Source organism: Corvus cornix, chromosome 2, assembly GCF_000738735.6.
Source record: "Corvus cornix cornix isolate S_Up_H32 chromosome 2, ASM73873v5, whole genome shotgun sequence".
Classification (NCBI taxonomy): domain Eukaryota; kingdom Metazoa; phylum Chordata; class Aves; order Passeriformes; family Corvidae; genus Corvus; species Corvus cornix.
This window is the reverse complement of record NC_046333.1, coordinates 150,681,680-150,696,977: the sequence shown is the minus strand read 5'-3', so window position 1 is coordinate 150,696,977 and position 15,298 is coordinate 150,681,680. Positions and strand designations below refer to the sequence as shown.

Sequence of the window (15,298 nt, the reverse complement as noted above, 5' to 3'; positions counted from 1 at the left end):
GTCAGACACTGGGGGAGAGTTTGGGAAAAGTGTCTCCTTGGCTTCTCTTACCATCTTCCCTGAGGGCAGGCCTTTTGTCCGTGGGTGTTAAGTTCTTACAGTTCTGTTGGTTGAATGCAATCCAACCATTTATTCAAGAGGTAAGGACATCCTGCCCAGATGGGCTGTTGTTTCTTCTTTATCTGGTGGGTCTGAATTAGATAGATGCTTAAGACTTCCAGTCGGGTTTTAGCCTTGCAAATGTTGTTATCTACAGTCTGAAGATTTCAAGCCTTGATACTGCCAGTGCTAATTCCTGTTAGCTGAGCTCATGGTGTGTTTTGACTTGGCTGGTGTGATGACCAGCTGCTGCTGGGGGGGAGATGCTCTCGCTCACCCTGACTGCCGACTGCTTCTGCTTCTCTTCCTGTTTGGCAGCTTCAGGCAGCCGTGGTATGAAATTAAGCCAGCCTTGAAAATCAAATCACCTGTTTTTATGTTTTGGGTTTTTTCCCCCCTGGTAGTTTCCTGAGCCAGTTTTTGGGGAGGTCAGCAGAGCACCGTGGCGGGTGGCAAGGCGGTGGCTGAAGCTCTGAGGGGCAGCCAGGCATTACGGGAGCTCAGCTGGAAGCAAGGATCTCTCTTGCGCCTCTCAGTGAAGTAAGCCAGGGCTCAGGCGTTCAGTTTACTACCAGGAAGGCGTTCAGAGCACTATGCCAAAAAGATCAAGTTGAATTTATTTTTAGCTTCTCCACATTTTCAAAACTGCCTCCCCGCTGGCTGCTCGCTCTGAGGAGGAGGTATGGAAAGCTCTGTGCACTTGTCCAAGCCCTGGAGCAAAGCCCTGCTGTCCTTTGCTCTCTTCAGCCAGCAGACTGGAATGATGCTCTAGACTGGCAGGCAGGGAAGAGGTACTCTTTGCTCTTTCTCTCTTGGATTGCGTTGATTTTGCAGACGCCATCTGCTTGTGGCTGACTAATTAGGAGCAGTAGCCAAGAGGCAATTTTCTTCTCTCTCCTTCGACATGCAGACTTCATAACATGATCTGTGCCTTTTGCCACCAGATTTTGGAATCAGGCTGGTGGAAGATAAAACTTAGTCACTTGTTCAGGAATTGTTGAGAGGAGGGATAGCTGTGTTCTTAATGGTTCCTCACTGAATAATGAACTTAGATCTGGATGGTTTTGTGTCCCACTGGTTCCCAAAATAGCATAAAATGAGTGAAGTTTTCAGTGTTTTAGCCTTGGAACAGGAGACCCTGGTGTTGGTGTGTGGCTTCTTAGTGGAGAACCTCCAGTTCAGTGCCGGAGTTTCCTTATGCCTCTTTAGAGTTGTAAGACCAGACTTGGCAGATTTTAGGGATGGAAACTCCTGTTCAAACTGAAGGCTCTTGTTTGATCTTGAACGTTTTTTTCTGGGACCCTGGGTTAAGTCATTGAGAAACAAACGGAAGAGGTTTTGCGAAAGATACCATTCTGTAAATGATGGTGTTGTTCAAGTTCAGGTCACTTGCTCCAGGAGGCTTGCAGTCTCTCTGATAATCAGCTGGGTAGGTTTTTATTCTTGTAGATATGTAATTTTTTCAGTTGCCTTCCAAAAAGGAAGTGAATCTTCATGGTTTTCCAGTACATGCCTCGTATGAAGCAGAATAAGATTCACGTATAACTACGATTAATTTCTTTCTTGTTTCCCTTTCCCTAGAATATGACAGATACCTAGCATCTAGCAAAACCATGGCAGCAGCTTACCTTGACCCAAACTTAAATCACACCCCGAGTTCAGGTGCAAAGACTCACCTCAGTACTGGGATGGAGCGTTCCCCGGGGGCCATGGAACGAGTCCTAAAGGTTTTCCACTACTTTGAAACCAGCAATGAACCGACCACGTGGGCCAGCATTATCCGGCACGGAGATGCTACAGATGTCCGAGTAAGTCTGTTTTTAGCATTCTTGTGCCATTTTTAGGTTGTTAACTTAAAAAATGGGAGGTAAAAATCTGGAGGCAAAAACACTAGAAGTTTTGTGGTTTATTTTAAAAGAATATTGACCTGTTGTATATTTTGAGTAAATTCAGAAGCTTTAAGTGGTACCAACCTGTGTGACACCTCAAGGCAGGAATGACAGCTGGGATAAAAGTGACATTAAAAAATATTTTGCATGTTTTAAAAAAATAATAAAAAATGAATGTGTTTAATTGTAAGATGTGTGTATTTACATGTTTAAAATGTTTAAATATAAATGTATACATCACTTAGGGAAAAAAATACTGTTAGGAATATTCCCCATAGTGTGGGAAAACGGAGCTCTGAAGAGTCCCTTTTTTCCCCTCAGAAAGTCCATTTGTCCATCCTCTCCCTCCTGGTGGTCACCTGCTGCTTGTATTTTTACAATATTGTTCTTCAGTTCATCTATGGGAAAAACCCAAAGGTTGTAACTTTTTAAAGAATAAGTGTCTGTAATGTTAGAGTTCTGTGGAAGTGTTATATATGCATGAAAACACTTTGTGACCTTAGATCCTTTCGAATGCTGAGGTTTTACCTTTTCTGCATTTATTTCAATTTTTGAGGTATTGTGGTATCTAAACTGTAATGAAGCCCAGTTTAATGTGTCAAATGCTTTTGTGGTTTGCTTGTTTTTTAATTATCCTCCAAAAGCAGAATCTTGCAGGGTGGTAGGTGGTGTGTGGGGTTGTTCTCTGCTGTGAGGTTCTTGCTGTAGAGGCAGGTTCCCATCTGCTCCTTCCTTCCAACAGTGCTTCAAATGCCACTACAAAGATGTGATTCTGCTGGAGGGAGAGAGTTGTCACAGAGTTAAGGAGACTTATTTTCTCCTTTTGCCCTCTATTAAGTTTCCTTTGCGCAAGAGAAAATGAAATTTTAAAATAAAAAAGAGTTTTGAGTGTTTATCTCCCTTTCCCACTGTTTATTTCCTATCATGGCTGCTTGTGGGAAGGCCCAAGAGCATTCCTCAGTGGAGTAGGTCTTGTGATCTTGATCACAGACCTGTGAAATCCAGGGATTTTCATTGGTGGTGATCAGAAAATCTGTTTCTTGTCAATTCAGTAAGCTCATATCTGTGGTCAGGGATAATTTGGTGAGTGGACAGATCAGAGAAACAACAACCAGAAGCATTATCATCAATCACATACATTTATTTTACGTGGAATAAGGTTTTTTGGGTGCCACTTGAAACGTTTTTGCTCCCTGGCTTAAGTACAATGGTTTGCTATCTCTAATCTGATTCATTTGTTTCATAAAGTGCATTACTTGGTACAAGAGGAGAAAAACTATCTCAGTTTGTTTTTAACCTCGCAAACCTCTCCTGTGGATAAATGTCCAGGGCTCTTAATGTGGTACTTTCAATAGAGGCTATCTTTTCAGGGAAATATGTAAAATCCTGGAAAACAAAAGCAGAGATTAAATCTGTTTCTTTCCAGCTCAGAAATACATGTGGTTATGGACTTTAAGGATACAAAACTTACAGTTGCTGTAAGAAATTCAGTGCTGGGTTCAGTTCACAGTTATGTATCATTGTTTAAAGCAAGAATATGCCTTTTTTTATAAAAGCACGATCAAAAGAACAGGCAAGTAGCAGTTACTTGAGGCTTGCTTTAATTTTTAATTTTTACATGTACTTTTAATTGGATGGATGTTTCCAAAAGGAGTGGGATTTTTGTATTGTTCTGTCCTGATAAAGAACATGATGGGTAGCTGTTAAGCTTCCTTCTTTTAACAAATGTCCTCCTTTTGTAATTTTGTTAAACTGGGACAGTGACTGTTGAATGTGAATGTGCAGGTAGTAGAGGTCTAGCACTGATGTATTACCATGACATTTATTTTAGAAACAGTAAATCCTTGTTGGAGTACAAGCCTACATTCCATTGGAATGACTGCTCTTCGACCAAGCTGAATAATTTAAGATGAAAATAGCCTGTAAGGTTTTTATGCCTCCTTTTGTGGAGGAGACCGTCTGCCATAGAGCTTCCAGTTCTTCTGAATTACAACCTGAGGGAGGAGTCTGGAGCTGGATTTGTTTCCAAGGAGCTCTGAAGGAATATTCAAAGGTGAATGTCTTTGAGACAGCTCTGCAATTAAAAGGAAAAGAAAAAAGGTCTTTTGGGACTACTCCATGGTCAGCACAGCTGCTGGGATGTTAGCTAGGGAACATTTCCAGTATTTGGGGTACATTCCCAGTGTTCAAAGTCACACTTTGTCTGAAATCTCCAGATGAGCCAATTAAAGGTGTTTCTGCTGCTAAAGTCAGAGGACTTTATAGAATGTACCCAGGGAAAGTAAAGTTGGAGTTTTCTTTCTAAAAAAGAAAACTAACGAAATCCAGTTTGCTTTTTGTGAATGAAAAGGATGTGTTTGACAGCAGTGAGGAAAGGGCATTTTCCTGTCAAAAAAAAAAAAGGAGGAAAAAAAAGTTACATCCTAAGAGCAGAGTAGAAACAGTGATTTAGCTGTATGCCTTCCACACACAAGAAGGCTATAGTCATGAAGGAAACACTTTTCATTAAAACTCAGGTGGTTAAGCTCATATGAACAGAACTCAGCTTTCTCTAGGAGTCCCTTAAAAGGCTAGACTGTGATTTCCTTGCTGTTTGTCTTAGAATATCTTTCACCAAAGCAACAGTGTGGCTACATGTAGGCTTTGCTTTGAGGAGAACTTTGGGCTGTGGACTTCTGCTTGTTCTGGACACATTTAGTCCCTTAAAGACAGCTGTTTCCTCAGAGGGTTGAAGGCTGTGTTCTGCAGTGGATGCAAGAGCAGCTTCTCAATTCTGGGAAATGCTTTCTTGGATTTCAAAGAACTGGCATGCCCTCTTTACCCTCTTTTTCTTTGGTGTTATACTAAAGGCATTTCCAAAAGAAAGAAAAGGCTTTTATGAATGTGCAAACAGTGGTCTTCTTCTGTGAATGTGTATGTAGACACAGCCACGCATTTGCCAGGGGAAGAAAGGTTGTTTATCTTCATTGTTTATGTTGGTATGGCTTGTTTGGATGTGGTGTCTAGGTGCTTATGCACAAAGAGGGATTTCCAGGCTTCGGGCTTGGAGAGAATGCAGGACATGCTCTGCCCTGCTCCCAGCCTCAGGTGTGGCATGTGAGGAGGTGGGTGTTGCTGAGATGGAATTTTTTGGTCTCAAGTGCACCCTGAAAGTAAACACTGCCACCAGGTCTTGATCAGCACTTGGGAGAAAATGACCTCTGTTTTCAGATGTGGTTGAAGCAGAATTGTAACCGAATTTTTAAAAATAAAAAAAGAAGAGTGCAATGCATTTAGCAGATTGAGGGGGTAGGGAAGAGTTGGGGTTTTTAGAAAACAGGCATTAGGAAACCTTGTGTGAGTCCTTACAGGTGGCTTTTGGTGAAGTGCAGATCTTCTGCGCAGTCTCCTTTTCCACCCCAGAGGTGGCCAGCTTGTATCCATTACACCTCCTTTTTTTAAACTTCCAGCCTTTAAAGCTTGTCCTTGATTCTTCACTAGTAGTTGTGAGAAGTAAAGACATTATTTATGTGGAAATAACAACTACAAACCTCAAACCAGGTTATTGCCAGACATGCGTGGTACCTTGATTCTCAGAAAGTTGTGTTTTCTTCCAGTTTTGCTACACTGTCTAAAACCTAAGCTGGATAGAGGTAGCATTAAAACTTTTAACCTGTCAGCTTTGTCCTTAGTTTTGTAGTTGGGAGAGAAGCATGGTTAGAGCTCTTGAACAAATAAAGATAGTGTTCAGGGTTCTCTGTTCATAATTCAAATGTCTTTTTCTTCCTTTTCTGTGCAGTACCACCTTGAAATGTCAGCTTCCTTAATATTGACAGAATAAGAACTCAAAAAGCTGAATTAAAAAAGAACATCCTTAGCTAAGGGGAAGGATATATCTAGCCTTAAAAAAATTGAATGCAAGGAGCATGCTTTGGCTATGTCCCATCCATCTAGAAAAAGACCAAAGCAAATTCATCAGCTTCCCTACCCACCTGCAAAATCTTACTTCTCACAGGTAGAAGGCATGGATGCTTGTTGGAAGTTTGTGTATTCCAGTCTGTTCCCCAAGCTGAGCTTTTTAGGGGAAGGGCTGAAGCACATTCAGCTGGGTCTTCACTAAAGCAGTTTATTCAGCTGTGTTACTGTGTTCGTATGTGTTGCGTCTTTTTTCCTGTTTGCCTCTCCCATTCAGTGCATGCTGTACTTTCATCTATTGGCGCAGGAGAGCAGGGTATTTGATTGGAGATCCAGTTTGTGGTGGAGGATTGGAAAGATCCTGTAGTGCAAAGGTCTGTGGTTCAAATGCTATCCTAGTTAAAATGCGTGTTTGATCTGGCAGCTGTGCCAGCTTCCTTCTTGCTGTTTGTTTTCTCATGCTACCACCGTAGTTGTGCTGGCATAGGTGGTGTGGCTGTTTTGGCAAACTCAGTCCAAGTTAAAATGAATTATTGTTTTGCTGATGTCTTAAATCCAGATCAGTTCTGTAATCTTGTTAGCTGCATTGTCTTGCAGACTAACACAGCTGAGAAGGCTGGGGGGGGAGGAAATGCCTGCTTATGCTGGCACAGTGCTGCTACTGCTCCTACTGCAGCACGAGTGAATAGAGTATTAAAGCCTTATTGATGAACATCCCTTCTCATCCACAGCATCATTCCTGGTTTCTAGCATTTCCCAAGAAGGATATTGTCTGTTCGGGAAAAGGGCAAGAGGCTTGTCAGCCCATCCTCAGTTCCAGATGTGATTCCACTCGTTCACCTTCATCTCTGTCCTCCAAGTCTCTCCTCTCCCCCTTTTTCAAACCCATGTTATTTAGAGCCAATATCTGGACAAAAGGTGCCAGACATCTACTGTGGCTAGTCTGGAGCAGAGCTGGGCAACACAATACTGATTCTGACTGACTGACAGGTAGCCAGAGGTTGAACTCACTGCTACCCAACTGTGGAATGGCCAGATGTGCTTATTGCTTCTCAGTTCCTCCCAAGCCAGAAGCTTGAAGAGGTGTAGGAGAATGGGCATGGGGTAGAGCTGCTCTGGTATATCTACTCCAATCTGTAAAGGAGATGCAAAAGTATTAATTGGATAAGTTTTTATCTACTGGGTTTCTCTTTTAAAATGGATTCTTATTAGATTTAGTAACAGGGGTAGCAAGTTGGTCACACAAAGTTCTGTGGAGAGAGGCTGTGAGCACTGGCAGGAGTCAAAGCTGGGTTGGTATTTTTGGTGAAGTCAGCTCTTTACAGCACCTGTTGTGTATTCAAATCTCATTTCTACATGTGTACAGTGATACACGTGCTTTGAGGCAGTAGAACTATCTGATGTATAGAAGCAGACTGGAGTGCAGCGATTCAAACATCAAATAGATGTGTGCAAAAATGTATAAAATCATTCCTGGTGTAGTATAAGAGCTAGAAAATTGGTACTATTTACCTTTTTTTCCTTCCTTTTCTCCGCTGTGTGCGTGCATGAATTGTACCAGGTAACAAGGTGTGGTTGTATTGTTATTTTGTAGGTGCCTCCCTTCTGAGAACCTGAAAAAGGTAACAATAATTCAAAATGATGGATCTTGAAATGTAAACAAAAGGTATATGGTACCATGATAATCAGTATATTACAAGACAAAAGTACCCTTGGGCTTTAGAATGCCTCTTTTACTTGTGCAAAATACTCATGATACCCTTAGATGAGACACACATGCAAAATAACATTTTAAAGCCAATCTAAATAGCCCTTCGGCATTTTTCTGAAGAAATCTGTATCTGTAGATGGCTTCAAGTCAACGTCCTGCATCAATGTTTAAGTGTACAAAAACTGGATCCAAGGGGGCTCTTAGACTTTGCAAGTTCATCTGAGGATAGGGAGTAGTGAAATAATAGAATCACAGAAAAATCTGGGTTAGAAGGGACATTTAGAGGTTATCTATTCCAGCCCTGCTGCAACATTCTCAACTAGATTGGGTTGCTCAGAGCCCAGTCTAACCTGGCCTTGAGTGTTTCCAGGGATGGGGCATGCACCACCTCTCTGGGCAACCTGGTTCAGTGTTTTACCATCCTCATTGTAAAAAAACTTCTTCATAATATCTCATCTAAACCTACTCTCTTTGAATTCAAAGCCATTTGCCTGTATCCTATCACTTCATACCCTTGCAAAAAGTCACTTTCCAGCTTTCTTGGAGCACTGGAAAGGGCTTCAAGTTCTCCCTGGAGCTTATCTTCTCCAGGCTTAGCAGCCCTAACTCTCTCAGCCTGGCTCCATGGGAGAAGTGCTCCATCCCTCTTACCATCCTGGTGGCCTCATCTGGATTTGCTCCAACAGCTCCATGTCCTTCCTGTGCTGGGCTGCCAGAGTTGGGTGCAGCTCTGCTGGTGGGGTCTCACCAGAGGGAGCAGAGGGGCAGAATCCCCTCCCTTGCCCTGCTGCCCACGCCGCTTTGGATGTTAAGCTTCTGGAAAACTAAATTTATGGTCAACTTTTAAAACAGCATTGCATTTATTTGGGAAGTGTGCAGTAGGATCAGAAAAGTGCTGATTAATCCAAGAAGACTAGAAAGCAGGGCTGTACCAGCTCTGCTCTGTCAGCACTGTCACCGTGTGCTTGGAAGGTTCCTTGTGGAATTCTGTGTGGGTGTGGAGGGGTATTTGATATGACAGATACGACTGTGGCTTGAATATGAAAAGCTCTGAGGCACTTGGGTGGATGTGTCGCTTGAGCTGAGGTGTCTCTGTGCTGGAATGGCAACAGGATCCTGGCCACCAGGACAGCCTGTGTTCAGGCTGTGGTTTTGATATTAACTTGTTGGGCTTCAGGGGCAGAGTTCTTGTGCAGCCGCATCAGTTTCGCAATCTTGTTTATCATGTGATACACAAATGTGTTTGCTGGATAAGCACAGTAATGAGAGAAAGAGGAATGTGGGCTTTTTGCTTTGACTGTCAGACACAGTGTTATCAGAGGACAGCCCAGAATTTGGTGTTGTGAGCATGTTCTAGAGTTCTTCTTTATGGAAATTATAAATTAATTTTCATCAGACTGTTGCCATTTACTTTTGTTCAGCCCCCCATATAAATCTGTCATCAGGACTTAAAATACTTGATATATTAAATATTGTGTTTGACATACTTGAAGTGCTGCACAAACATTAGCACGCTGTGCCTATGTCAGAGTTGCTACTTAAAGACTTTTTCTGGTGCAAGAAACTTTCTCCTTCCTACTAAATAAGGAAATTAGGTTTGTAGTCACACTGGGAGTATATTATTCTGTCTTCAGTTTATTCATAGTAGCACATCAGTCCTGTTAATTTACAAGCAAGCAATTCATTTTGACTCATTTACAGAAGCCTGAAGTATTATTGATAAATACTGGGAGAGCCAAGAGTACTGTGTGCCTTTCAGCCTTTCTTTGGTCTGTCTTGATTTTTCAACGTTCTCCTTGATGTACTGTACTGTAAATTCTATTTTTGGGCACATCCTCCTAATTAAGGGCAAATATTAATCTATTTTTTAAATTAGCTGTGATGTGTATCTGTGGGTCCTTTAGACAAATGAGTAGAAGTGACTGCAATCCAGTTTTCTACCTATAGAAAAAGCTTTTTCTTCTTCTCTCTGGGGTAAAGGGAAGGAAAGGTCAGCTATCCCTTGCCTTTTGATAGGAAATTCCTCTGAAGGCTTCCCACTCTCTCTTGCTCAGCTGTACTAGTCTATTTTATGTTCAGGATGTAAATGTCAGCTTCAGAAACCTAATTAAAACCAGTGTGATTACGGTAAACCGCAGTCAAGTGGCACATGATGGTGTGACTGCCTTGCAGTTGTGGGGAGCTGCCAACAGACACATGAAAACTCCTCATGGGAATTTATATTCATGTAGGGATCCCCTGTACCCAAAGTGAAATCTCATTCTGGATTAGGTTTCTACTGGAGTCAAGCTCTCCAACAAGTACTTCTAGCTGTGATTGAGGTCAGAAGTTTGTAGTCCATGTTCAAACTGCTGGTCCTTACCTGTTTTTTTCCCCTCAGTAATCCGTCTGAGGAGCTTCCTGAGCTGCAAGGCTGGTTGCAGTAGAGTCTGGAGAGATTTCAGATTTCTTTGGCCGTGTTTCCAGTTAAAAGATTGTGGTGACATGTCTCAGCAGGATGCTGTAGCTGCTACTGTGCAGTGGTTAAGCAGTTAAATTGTTAGTCTGGAAACTTCTGATTAAGCATTCTCATCACTGCCACAGAGCACATCGGGCTGCTTTGGCAGGGCTCCTCACAGAGCCGCCGTGGAAGGCACAGAGGCTGTCACCCATCCTGGAGTGATGGCAGTGGCTTTGTTGGACACTTCAGGTGTCTCCACTGGGTCTGTGGAGGTTGCCCAGGACCTGAGGAGATGCAACATGTTATTTAATACTTAAGGGAGTTAAATGCACTGGCCTGATGCTGGCTGCAGCGCCAGTGCAAGTCTTGGGGATTAATCTTGGACTGTTTGGAAAGAGCAGTGAGGACTGTGCGAGTCCCTGGGGCTGGATGAGCTGCCCTGTTCTGCTGCTGGGTTCTCCTGATGGGATGTGTGGCTCTAAATGTTTGAAAATTCAAATTCTCTGGTTTATTAATAAAAAAAGGTATATAAGCAAATAGATGTTTTACTAGAGAGGTCTCCCTTGCAAACCAGCCATTTTGAGCGTCTTAATCACCATGTTTCCTAATTTCTCCGGTTTTTGATTCTGACTGGGGGTTGATAGCACCTGGAATGAGCTCTGCAGCTTTCCTGAACAAGAGAGAAGAGAAGCACTTAATGTGTTTGTTTCACATAAAGCATCACTTCTTCCCTCCTGACAGTACATGGCTTTTTAGAATATATTTTCCAACACCTGCACTTGACCTCCTTTGCACCCATTCTGCTGTCTCCTTAGTGTTTTTGCTGACTTTTTCTTGAGTTGCAATACGTACTAATTGTTGCTAATTATTTTCTTGGGGTGACAGCAGCTACCTCGCCACATACCCTTCTTATGTAATTCAGAAGATATGTCTATTTTTATTTTTTATTTTTGATTCTGTGATAGGTTGAGACTCAATTGATGATACAAAAAGGACAGAAGCTTAAAATCTCTCTCGATTTTGGCAGGAATTAGGACACCTGACTTCTTCAGTCGTTTTGAAATCCCAGCCTGAAGACTAGAGAGGGTCTGAGGTGCCCATCTTGATTCTTTCCTGAGTAAACACTAATGGTTTCAGCTGAGCCTTAGGCATCAGTAGTCTAAGTGGTTCATGGTCATAGATAATTTTACCATAATTTTTTCCTTTCCAAAGCCATTTCTTATCACAGCAGGCGTAACTATCATCTAAGAACATGTACCATTTTCATTATCAACTGACAGTGTCAGAGATGGGGGGAGGGATGGATTTCCAAAATGTAATGCTGTATGTTACACACTCTGTGCAGGGTGCAGGAAGATATTAAAATGAATGAGTCTCTTCTGTTTGCATGTAGAAGAGCTGGCACCGTTCCCTTTGGATGAGAGCTGTCCTGCCAAAATGTTAGGCTTTACTAACTAAGCAGAGATTGTCCTTTGGGTGAAGAAGAGGTTAAATATGCCTCTGTTGCTTCTGAGAGTACTTGGTGGTGGTAAGTGTTTCCAGGGATACAGGCAACTGTTCTCCTTTGTAGTTTGTGATACAAAGAGCCTCAAATGCAGGCAAGAAACAAACTTAAACAATTTACATTTAATTCAGATTTAAAACCGTTCACTGATCTGATAATAGACCTTTGGAATTGCTGGGGAAGGTTGCAGAAAGTGAACTGCTTTAAGAGGAGACAGGATGAGTAATTGGAAGAGTTTCATTGTAGGCTGATGAATGACAGAAACAATGCTTGGCTTGGGAAATCCAGTGGGATAAAAATAGTCTGAGGTTAGGAGAGCACTTGGGGGAAGTGTTCTGTGTGCTTGCCTGGTGTTGCCTCATCCCCTGGCACCCATCTGTGGCCACTCCGGTTCCTCCTGGAGTTGTTTTACTGAGGTGCCTGCAGGGAGTTCTTGTTTGCATCAGACCTTTGTTCTGGCAGCTTGGGCACCTTCTGGCTGTCGGGACAGGCTGTGGCTGGTGAGTCTGTGGTACTGCCAGCTGCTTGAAAGCTTGGGTTTGCCAGAGTGTTGTGAAGTTCCCCTCCCACACAATACCATTCTCTGCAAGCCTCCTGCTTGTTTTGCTGCTGCTGTTCATCTTCCTTCAGGTCTGGCCTCGCCATCCACTTAGCACTGGATGTCCAGCTCCAGGGCATGGGAGACAAGGGAAATTGGGGGCTGTGGGTTCTGAAGCAAACTGATGCTTCTGAGGATGCTCACACTGCTGCTCTCGGACACAGGGTCCTGTTGGGCTTGATGGAACCTCTTCTAACTCAGTCCCCATGAACTTACTAAACATGGCTTGTGTTTCCTTCCTGTAGGCTTGAAAGAATTGTGTTTTACATTTCTCTGTGCACTGCGTTGCTTCTGAAAGATTATTTAAAGGTTGCAGTTTGAGGGGATGTGTGAGCTGATTTAACAGCTTGATATCACCTCACCAACAGCATGATTCCACTCCTACATGTGTCATCTTCCCCCTCTATTCAGATTTAGTGCTTCCTTAATTCTCTTTTTGCAGTTAGTTTTTTGCTTGCTTAATTTGTAGAATCAGGATTTTAAACAATTTCTTTGGGGTATAAAACAAATTTTGGGAAGCAATCAGAGTCATTTAGGTTGGGAAAGACTGCTTAGGTCATCAGATCCAGCTATGAACCCAGCATCACAACCAAGTTCACCACTGAACAATGTCCTCAAGTGCCGCATCCTCATGTTTTTAGCACTTCAAGAGTTGGTGACTCCACCACTTCCTCAGGCCAGCCAGTTCCAAAGCTTTTACCCTTTCAGTGAAGAAATTGTTCCTAATACCCAGTCTAAATCTCCCTTGGCGCAGCTTGAGGCCATTTCCTCTCATCCTGTCCCTTGTTACCTGGGAGAAGAGTCTGACCCCACCTGGCTACACCCTCCTGTCAGGGAGTTGTAGACAGCAGTAATGACCACCCCCCACATCCCCCCCCAGGCCTTCTTTTCTCCAGGCTGAGCCCCCCTCAGCTGCTCCTCACCAGACCTGTGCCCCAGACCCACAGTGTCATCCTATAGAAAACCTTCTCTCTAACTCACTGCAGAAGGCTCCTCTGGCTCCTGTAGAACTTCCACTGGTTATGTGGTGACGTTTATCTGGAATCCTGAGCAAGAACCAGCAACTTGTGCATCTCTGCGTGCATCTGTGTGTGTACTTATATGAGTGTTTTCAGTAGGAAATTTTCAGACCATTACAGGCACAGAAGCAAAGGCCTGTGAATTCCTGAAAGAAGTGTCTGGGAGCAGCGATAGCCCCTGCTCCTGCTGAGCTCTGAGCTCCCGCCGGCGGGATCTGCCGTCTTGCAGGGAGACACGGCTTCCCTTTGACGGGGTTGTGAGGCAGCAGCTCGGAGCTCCTGCTGGCTCCCTAATCGGGATAAGAGCAGGACAGCCTGGCACACTGCACCTGAAAGGTTGCTCATCCCTGCTCCACTAACACATTCGATTTTTAGTTACTGCATGTCAGACCTTTCTGATGTCTGACACGGCAATCTGCTACAGATTTATGTAAAAGGTTCCTTTCTTGGGCAAGAGATCCTCAAGCTCTGAAATTTACCTCAGGGCAAACAACCTTTGTTGTGTTTGAGAATGTTCCCAAATAATTGTCTCTTGCCTAGTTTCCTATAAAACAAGGGATCTGTGCTGCATTTCAAATGAGTTCGGGAAGGAGGGGAAAGGAAACCAAGGGGCTGTGGTGTCACCTGTGAAATCCTGGCTGTTGGGGCACTAAAGAGGATGAAAGTCCCAAGATGATTTTCTGGTTCTTGATGGAGAGCAACTTCTAAAGGCTGCTGGTGGGTTTTCTTGAGCTAATAAATCTTGCTTTCATCCACAAACCTGCTTTTAATATTTTGGCTTTTATGTTATTCTGTTTTACATAGAGGAGATGCTGGCCTAAATCTGATAAACACATGGAACATATTTACTGATGTTTTCTGAAGCCGTGCTAGGAAGATTTCAGCCATTGTAACTAGATGTGTGAAAGAGTAGCTGACAAATATGTTTAGTATTCTTAATAAAGTTTCTATCTATGTGCTGCTTAGTATTTTGTGTAGGGTATTACATGGTAATAATTAAAATTTAAAAATTTATATATATATTGTATTTTACAGCTTGTGAGGAGTGTGTGTTTTCTCTTTTAGGGCATAATTCAGAAGATTGTGGACAGTCAAAAAGTGAAAAATGTGGCCTGCTATGGGTTACGGCTCAGTCACCTGCAGTCTGAGGAAGTTCACTGGCTACACCTGGACATGGGGGTGTCCAATGTGAGAGAGAAATTTGAATTAGCCCACCCTCCAGAAGAATGGAAGTAAGAGTATAAATCTGTTCAATGTCAGTCATAAAAGTCTTTTTGCTTTGTTGTAAAAAATATTCTGTAATTTGTTTTACTAAGAAAGATCCTTTTGTAGTGGAATAGAGGTGATGGAATGGGGGAAAACAAACCCACCAAACTTTTCACTAGGAGCTGTGAGCAATGTTTTGTTTGCTTTCAGAGGTTTTTGTTGTTGTAAGGGGTTTCCTGCAAACTGAGGAGAAACCTGGGATTTAGAGGAAGCATAAAATAGGAACAGAAATATCCTAGTCATTTGTGCTGAAATCTGCAAGTTTTGTCATACTTAAAAGTTTTAGGGCAGGAATGCCATTCCTAGTTGTGGTATAAGCACACAGCTGCAATTTTAAAAGGATAAATCTTGTTATTTAAATAAAGCCAAAAGGATATTGTTAAGTACTGGTTGTACTTATCTATAGACTGAGTAGGAGAAATGTGATTTGAAATGAGTGAAATGCAGTCAAAAATAATTTTATCCCTCTGCTGTTGAAAAACTTTTCGGTTGTTAAACTAACTTACATTGTGGCCCAGAGCAGTAAGTGACCTCTGCCTTCCTTCTGACTGTGATCTTCTCAAGTTATACCAGGAGCAATGAACAGTAGAAAGATAACTGCAGAATTTTGGGGGTTTTTTCATAGCCTGGGCACATTTGCTGAGGTTTTTCATGATGCTGGTTAGTTGGTTAAAAGAAGTCTCATGACCTAAGTTTCTTCAGCTTTTTAGGAGGGTAAGCTGGTGGTACACGCTCAGGAGAGGAAGGGAGGAAACTGTCCACTTTCCTGGTAGAAGGACAAGAGGAAACTAAAATTTATTTGCAGAAACACACAGTAGTCTACTAGAGAAAATGGGGAGCTCACAGTTGTAAAATACCAATAAACCAAATAGAGATTA

General features: G+C 42.6%; 1 protein-coding gene across 14 annotated transcripts in view; it reads left to right on the top strand.

The window, feature by feature from the left end:
* The window catches only part of PTK2 (protein tyrosine kinase 2), a 193,944-nt gene that overhangs the window by 82,805 nt on the left and 95,841 nt on the right, over positions 1-15,298 (top strand). For all 14 annotated transcript variants that reach the window (XM_039548588.1, XM_039548587.1, XM_039548589.1 and 11 more), the window contains 2 exons: positions 1,681-1,907; positions 14,220-14,386. In XM_039548588.1, coding sequence (XP_039404522.1) covers positions 1,713-1,907; positions 14,220-14,386 — 362 coding nt within the window. In that variant the 5' untranslated portion in view covers positions 1,681-1,712. The remainder of the gene's footprint in view (positions 1-1,680; positions 1,908-14,219; positions 14,387-15,298) is intronic.